The following is a 9,022-nucleotide window of genomic DNA, read 5'->3' as shown; positions in this document are numbered from 1 at the left end:
TATGTGACATCACCAGGTAGCCCCACCCCTTACTTATTTAGGAAATGTCACCCAGCGGAGCAGTCCTTTAGCAGTCAGCTGTCGTGGTGGGCAGAGCTTTTTTTGTATGGATCTGCATCAGGGGACATTGTTTTTTTATTTATTATTTTTTTTTGTTTTTTTAATAAAGGATTTATAAAAACTTGTGTTGCATTTTTATTTCTTTTTTGAGACTTTTTTTAGTGAATGGGTAGGAGTACAATGTACCCCATACTCATTCACGGGGGGTCACTTTGTTAAAGGAGGCTTCCAGATTCCGATAAGCCCTCTGCCCATAGACCCCCACTACCACAGCCCAGGGTTGTGGGGAAGGAGCCCTTGTCCCCATTAAAATGAGGACACGGTGCTTTGGGGTGCCCCCACCCCAGGGTTGTGGGGAAGAGGCTCTTGTCCCCATCAAAATGAGGACAAGGTGCTCTGGGGTGGGGGCACCCAAAAGCACCCACTCCCCCACGTTGAGGGCATGTGGCCTGGTATGGTCCAGGGAGGGAGGAGAGCTCCCTCACCCCCCCTTTCCTGAACTTCCAGACTGCGTGCTCAGATAAGGGTATAAGATCAAAAAAACCCAAGGAAAGGGTTAACGCTGTGCTAAAATAGTGTAAAATGATATGTGAAGTGTAAAAGCTGCCAGCACTAAGAGTCCAATACTAAACTCCAAACACCAAACAATAAAAAATAAGTGCAGCGCTAAAACTAAATGAATTAATAAAATGTGCTAAAGAATCATACAAAAGTGATTAATCCACCGCACAATGTATTGAGAAAAACACAACAGGTCTCCTATAAAAGATAGAGACAAATGTCACAACATATGTCATATGTGAAAAAAATTAATATAAAGCATAAAAAAATGTGATCCCAAAATTATACCAAAAAAAAGTCCATAAGTGAAGTAAGTGGATGATCAAAATAAATTCTGAAGAGATGTGACACAGGTGAATCCAGCATCCAAAGTGACTTGCACCCAAGTGAGGTATGAGGCTCCTTACCAGCTCAAGATGACCACCATAACAGTGGTCCCACCAGGCATTTGGGAAATTAACAGGTCACCCACAAACCTATGCCGATCTTTCCAGTATGTAGAACTCAAAAGACAAAAAATCAAGAAAAAGCTCCCATAGCGTAAAATTGCAAAACAGTAAAATTTTAATGAGCCAAAAGATTGCACTTACAAGAAACTTCCATCAAAAGAGCAACGTATGACCAAGCATCACGATCGCGGCGTTTCCACGAGCCTCCGCCTGCCTACTGTGTATGTCCCATCAATCACGGAGAAAAACGTAATGACGTCAGCGTCACTGGCTCCTCCCTACGCGTTTCGTCACTAAGGGACGTTGACTGGGGATTGGCCAAGTGACGCGGTCATTACGTTTATGGTTTAAATAGTCCCGCAGCGCCATATTGACTACTGGCAACTAGGACCAGATAGATGGAAACAAAACATACGCCACCATATTGACTTCTGGCAGCCAATGTAAGTTCCATAAGGGACATACAAGTAAGTAGGAACATAAGAATTCCCCCATCTAGTGGTGGCCAATGATATTGCCGGTGACAATTATTTGAAAGATAGGGGAAAGAGAACAGTAAAATAAGGTTCTTGCCATCTAGTGGGCAAAGACTATACCAATTATAATCCAATAGGCCATACACATCAGCAGGCAAAAAGCTCATGGACAGTAAATAGCCATACCTCATAAATATATTTAAACATTATATAAACACAATTTGGTAATCACACTCCTAAAATGATACAGAATCACTAGAAACTAAATAATCATTAAAAAGATCATAAAAATTTAAGATATAGAAATAAAAATAAAAATAAAAATAAAAACAAATGTCAGATAAAAAAATTAGACAAAATTAAGAATTATTAATAAAACAATTTATGTCCCAGTCAACATTAAGGCCTAGGGGTACATAAGATTTCATCAAAAAAAAATCCATTTCGTTTCACACCTGGAAATGGCTCTCACTTTATTAACACCCCTCCAATGGGGCTGAAGCTTATCAAGAGCCACAAACAGGGTCCCCTTAAGCTGTTTATTATGGTGTTTCGCATAATGTCTAGAAAGGTTGTGTTTACTAAAACCACGTTTGATATTCCCTATATGCTCAGATAGGCGTACCTGCAGGGCTCTCTTGGTACGCCCTATATACTGTTTGGAGCATGGGCACTGAATCATATAAACTACACACTCCGTCGAGCATGTAATAAAGGACTCTATATTATATGATTTATTGGTTTGAGTAGATTGAAAAGATTCACACCTGCGTCCTCGGAAGGAATTAATATGACATATTTCACACTTCCTGCAGGGGTAAAAGCCTTTCATACTTTGAAAAAAGGAAATGGTTTTAGGGGGATTTACGACATTGGGGGCTATCCTATGGCTTAAGGAGGGTGCTCCTCTGAAAATAACAACAGGGTGGTCCGGGAGAACCGGGCCCAACACTTTATCATTCTTCAACAAGCTCCAATATCTCTTAAAAATTTTACTAACCGAGAAATGCTGGTTAGAGTAACTTGTCACTAGAGAGCAAGCAAATTTATTAATATCTCCCTGATTATTTCTCCTGGGTCCTTGAAGCATAATATCCCTACTTATATTACCAACATTGATAATAGTTTCATCAATCTCCCTCTCATCATATCCCTTGTCAAGAAATCTCATTTTAAGGATCTGAGCCTGTTGCTGATAATCCGATAAGTTGGTACAGTTACGTCTAATCTGCTGGAATTGCCCCTTAGGAACTGCCCTAAGCCAAGAGGCATGATGACAACTGTTAAGCGGAATATATGCATTACGGTCCGTTTCCTTAAAGTGAGTGGTTGTAATCAATTTACCATCCTGGACACATATATTCAGGTCCAGGAAGTGAATTTGAGTCTGGCTAGTCTCATACTGTAAGGAGATCCCCCTGTCGTTTGAATTGAGCTTATGGAAAAATGCCTCTAGAGAAGGTAGATCGCCCTCCCACAGGAGAAGGACATCATCGATGTACCTTCTCCAGAGGCGTAGCTCTTTAGGGGGATTAGCATCAATTTCCTCACTCTCCCAACGAGCCATGAAGAGGTTCGCTAGGCTAGGCGCGAACTTTGCCCCCATAGCCACACCGACTGTCTGTAAGAAAAAATCCCCCCCAAACCAAAAATAATTATGACTGGTAGCAAAGGTTAAAAGATTTAAAACAAATTCCCTCTGAATAGCAGGCAAGGAGTGATCCTGTTCCAAATAAAATTTAGCAGCTTCAAAGCCATGTTCATGGGATATAATAGTATAGAGGGAGGCAACGTCAGCAGTAGCTAGAATGCAACCCTCCCTCCAGTCGCATTCAGCTACAAGTTTAATAACTTGAGTCGTATCCCTTAGGTAGGCTGGCGTTTTAACCACAAGGGGTTGCAAAAAATTATCGACATAACGGCCTATTCTTGATGTAACCGAATCTATGCCGCTAATAATAGGGCGACCGGGTGGCTTTATTAGGTTTTTATGGATTTTGGGTAGATAATACATTACTGGTACCCTTGGCGCTGAGGGCACCAGGTATAATTTTTCTTTCTTACTCAAAATGCCCGTCTGAAATCCAGAATCAACCAATGATAAAAGTGCTTTCTTATATTTAAAAGTCGGGTTCGTCCTTAGTTTGGTATAAGTTATACTATCAGATAAAAGTCTGTTCATTTCATCTAGATAGTCTGTTTTGTTCAGAACGACCACCCCGCCCCCTTTGTCAGCGGGGCGTATAATAATATCATTGCGTGCACAGATTTGTTTGATATTACGTTGGAGATCATAGTTATTACCAGATCTCGGTATCTTGAGAGCAATTAGGTCCTTAATCACCATCTCTTTAAAGACTTGGACAGAGGGAGCTACAAATCCGGGAGGGTTGAACAGTGAAGCATTAGCCAGATTAGTATGTCTGATCTGGACCATGCTAGCTTCTGCCAATCTGCCATTAGATGTAAGAATAGCTTCTTGATTGGCATCAGAGATAGTATTAGTGGGATCCACACCAGTATTTTGATATACATTAGTGGAAACCACCTGACTCCGGTTGCCAATCGGATTAAGTAAAAAATGTCTCTTAATGTTCATTTTGCGGATGAACTTATGGACATCTATAAAAGTCTCGAATTTGTTTAGTACACGGGGGGGTGCAAACTTAAGTCCTCGACTAAGGACAGCTTATTCCCCTTGGGAGAGTTGGGCTGAACTTAGGTTAAAGACACCAGTAATATCTAGTATCTTCTTTTCTTTGGACCTGACTCTCCTCCCCCCTCTAGTGCCTCTCTTTCTTCGAACCCCCTTTTTGGCCTGATGTTGCCCATGGGAAAAAAACGATTTTGTTCCATCCGGTCAGGGTCATAAGGGGATTCCTGCTGTTCATTCCCTTGTTCCAAGTAACGATCATTAGGATGTCTCAAAATGGCAGGTGCTGAGCCATAATTTTCTTCCCGATAGAGTGGGGCAAACCTATTCCGTAGGGGAATACCCCTATCACCGGGGGTACCCCTGTTTGGCCTCCCCCTATGGGAATTGACAAAATCCCTGGGATCTTCCCTGGGCCCCTGATGTTTTGTAAACATTTCAAATAATTGTCACCGGCAATATCATTGGCCACCACTAGATGGGGGAATTCTTATGTTCCTACTTACTTGTATGTCCCTTATGGAACTTACATTGGCTGCCAGAAGTCAATATGGTGGCGTATGTTTTGTTTCCATCTATCTGGTCCTAGTTGCCAGTAGTCAATATGGCGCTGCGGGACTATTTAAACCATAAACGTAATGACCGCGTCACTTGGCCAATCCCCAGTCAACGTCCCTTAGTGACAAAACGCGTAGGGAGGAGCCAGTGACACTGACGTCATTACGTTTTTCTCCGTGATTGATGGGACATACACAGTAGGCAGGCGGAGGCTCGTGGAAACGCCGCGATCGTGATGCTTGGTCATACGTTGCTCTTTTGATGGAAGTTTCTTGTAAGTGCAATCTTTTGGCTCATTAAAATTTTACTGTTTTGCAATTTTACGCTATGGGAGCTTTTTCTTGATTTTTTGTCTTTTGAGTTCTACATACTGGAAAGATCGGCATAGGTTTGTGGGTGACCTGTTAATTTCCCAAATGCCTGGTGGGACCACTGTTATGGTGGTCATCTTGAGCTGGTAAGGAGCCTCATACCTCACTTGGGTGCAAGTCACTTTGGATGCTGGATTCACCTGTGTCACATCTCTTCAGAATTTATTTTGATCATCCACTTACTTCACTTATGGACTTTTTTTTGGTATAATTTTGGGATCACATTTTTTTATGCTTTATATTAATTTTTTTCACATATGACATATGTTGTGACATTTGTCTCTATCTTTTATAGGAGACCTGTTGTGTTTTTCTCAATACATTGTGCGGTGGATTAATCACTTTTGTATGATTCTTTAGCACATTTTATTAATTCATTTAGTTTTAGCGCTGCACTTATTTTTTATTGTTTGGTGTTTGGAGTTTAGTATTGGACTCTTAGTGCTGGCAGCTTTTACACTTCACATAAGGTAAGGGTATGGTATGGTTTTTGGGGGGACCCCACGCCCCTTTCTTTATTAATTTTTCTTTGGGGGTTCCCCTAAATTCCATAACAGACCCATAAGGCCTAGTATGGACTGGGGTGTTACGCCTTTTTTTTAATATTGCCGGCCCACAATTGCAACTGCCAGACAAATTAAATGTGATTTGACTCATTTATTTCTTTATACATGCCAGTTTTGCTGCAGCAGGTTCTATCTATACATGGTTCAGATGCGCCACTTTGCAGGCACACTAAGGAGACCCCCCAGGCATGATATTTAAAGGAATTTTTAATTTTTGTTGTTTCACTTTAAGCATCATTAAAATCACTGCTCCTTTAAAAACATTTTTTTTATTTTTTTTAGTGCATTAATACATGTCCCCCAGGGCAGTAACCAGACCCCCATACTCCATTTTATGGCCAATTACTTACATATAAGCCTTCAAAATGGGGGCTTTTGATTTCTCATGTTTAGCTCCCATAGAATTCAATGGAGTTTGCGGTTCGGGGTCAAACTTTTCCCCTGTTCAGGAGTTCTGCTGTGAACTGAACAGGGCAGTGTGCAGCCCATCTCTAACCGAGACAAATTGAGAAGGTGAAAAACCCAAGTAAGGAACACAGACAGCTATTAAAATATGACAGGAGATATAACCCTTCCACACTCCATACAAAACAAAATGCTATGACTTAGGAAACATTTTACATTGATCTCTATCACACTAAAAGTTTATAGTATATATTTAGAGTCTCAAGCTAAGCATTCTCCACATTTTAAGTCTCTGTGTTCCTCCAGCTTCTGGTCCAGAATCTTCTCACAATGATCCTTCTTAGCTTTTTGCTGGCCTGGAAGATGACGGCAGCCTCCACCGATGGAGATAATAATTGTAAATTCCAAAAAACTATTGACAGTGAGTAACTTGGAAGAATATGAATCACTTCAGACACGCAGAGGAATGTGTAAATGAGAAGTAAGAAGAAGATTGTCCTTAGTGCAGTGACATGAGCCTGAAGATTTGGACGTGTTGATCCAGAGTCATTATTCTTCACCCTCCAGACATGTCTGAGCAGAAAGGAGAAAGTGAGGACCAGGCACAGAAGACTAAGGCAGATTGGCAGAATGATGCCTAGGATGTCTGCAGGCACATGATATGAAAACACTTTATCTAACGTGATAACAGAGACGTTTGTATTGTTCACAGAAGACTGGATAAGACTTTCTTCATTGACAGCCCAAAAGCCGGGGACACTCACAATGAACATCCCAAGTGCTGTCAGGAATAGAAGTTGACTCAGGAAATTGGACACAATTCTCTTTAACCAGATGAAGAACCCATAGCTGAGATTGGTGATGCTGGTACAGTAATGAATGGAGAGCCAGGCGGTCAACCAGTAGTTGTAATAGACTAGGAAGTAAATGGATGTGTTCATAAATACAAATACTTGTCTAATATAATGGGTTTCCAGAGACAAGACATAGAGCATTCCCTCTATACTCATCACACACTGGAGGAGAATATTCACAATTCCCTTAGCCAGAAAGATCACATCGGTGGGACTCAACTTCCCTTTCTTTCTGATGATGTCCAGGTTACCCATCACAATACAAGTGTTAGAAGGGATTGCCAAGCCGAGTCCCAAGACTGTAAAAATCAAAACAGATAATTCCAGAGACATCATGTTGAGATTTGGTGTGATCTCCGCACAGAGATGACGGGACACGTCCAGTGATAGCAGACAGAATGATATATTTAGAGTTGGAAATATGGAAAAAGCCTTCAGAGATCCGTCTCATGATTGACTTTGCATAAATGTGATGGATTTCATTTCAATGCCGACATCTAAAGCACGGAACAACCCGTGTAATACAATCTCTGACTCATTTCCATTATACTGAAATAATTAACCACTTCAGAACTGGCAGCTTTATGTCTCTTATTGACTATTATATACACTAAGTACTATGACTATTATATACACTCAGTACTATGATTATTATATACACTCAGTACTATGACTATTATATACACTCAGTACTATGACTATTATATACACTCAGTACTATGATTATTATATACACTCAGTACTAGTACTATTATATACACTCAGTACTATGACTATTATATACACTCAGTACTATGACTATTATATACACTCAGTACTATGATTATTATATACACTCAGTACTATGACTATTATATACACTCAGTACTATGATTATTATATACACTCAGTACTATGACTATTATATACACTCAGTACTATGACTATTATATACACTCAGTACTATGACTATTATATACACTCAGTACTATGACTATTATATACACTCAGTACTATGATTATTATATACACTCAGTACTATGATTATTATATACACTCAGTACTATGATTATTATATACACTCAGTACTATGATTATTATATACACTCAGTACTATGACTATTATATACACTCAGTACTATGATTACTATATACACTCAGTACTATGATTATTATATACACTCAGTACTATGATTATTATATACACTCAGTACTATGATTATTATATACACTCAGTACTATGACTATTATATACACTCAGTACTATGATTATTATATACACTCAGTACTATGATTATTATATACACTCAGTACTATGATTATTATATACACTCAGTACTATGATTATTATATACACTCAGTACTATGACTATTATATACACTCAGTACTATGACTATTATATACACTCAGTACTATGATTATTATATACACTCAGTACTATGACTATTATATACACTCAGTACTATGACTATTATATACACTCAGTACTATGACTATTATATACACTCAGTACTATGATTATTATATACACTCAGTACTATGATTATTATATACACTCAGTACTATGACTATTATATACACTCAGTACTATGATTATTATATACACTCAGTACTATGATTATTATATACACTCAGTACTATGACTATTATATACACTCAGTACTATGATTATTATATACATTCAGTACTATGACTATTATATACACTCAGTACTATGAATATCGATCTTCCAGTTTTCAGTGAACATAGTCCCTCATATCTCTACACTAAAACTATATATTGGGAATAAAGCATGGTGACATTATATATAAATGACATTTTTTTTTAAATACATTTTATTTGGTTTTACTCAGTACAGACACTCCGGGTGACAACAGCCAGGAAACGGGGTTGCAGCCCCTAAACAAAACAAGAAGATGGTTGAGATACATGGGAGATGTGTAAACATTCGCATATAATCAAGCCAAGTAATCACCCATGCTATTGAAGAGAAGAATGCAAACTGTCTAAACAAAAGGAGACATGGATGGATTCTCTCAGAAGGGTCACCACCTATCCAGAAGGGATCAGAGAAGACGGACAAAAATGA

The 9,022-nt window shown here is 39.1% G+C and overlaps 1 protein-coding gene across 1 annotated transcript; it reads right to left on the bottom strand.

Annotated features, from left to right (window-relative positions):
- Positions 1–6,383: 6,383 nt before the first annotated feature.
- On the bottom strand, positions 6,384–7,289 carry LOC141147400 (taste receptor type 2 member 40-like). The gene has a single exon (XM_073634633.1). It carries the CDS (start codon positions 7,287–7,289, stop codon positions 6,384–6,386), a length of 906 nt encoding a protein of 301 aa, XP_073490734.1.
- Between the last annotated feature and the right edge of the window lie 1,733 nt (positions 7,290–9,022).

This window comes from Aquarana catesbeiana, linkage group LG06, assembly GCF_042186555.1.
Source record: "Aquarana catesbeiana isolate 2022-GZ linkage group LG06, ASM4218655v1, whole genome shotgun sequence".
NCBI lineage: Eukaryota > Metazoa > Chordata > Amphibia > Anura > Ranidae > Aquarana > Aquarana catesbeiana.
This window is presented reverse-complemented; position numbering and strand designations above follow the sequence as displayed.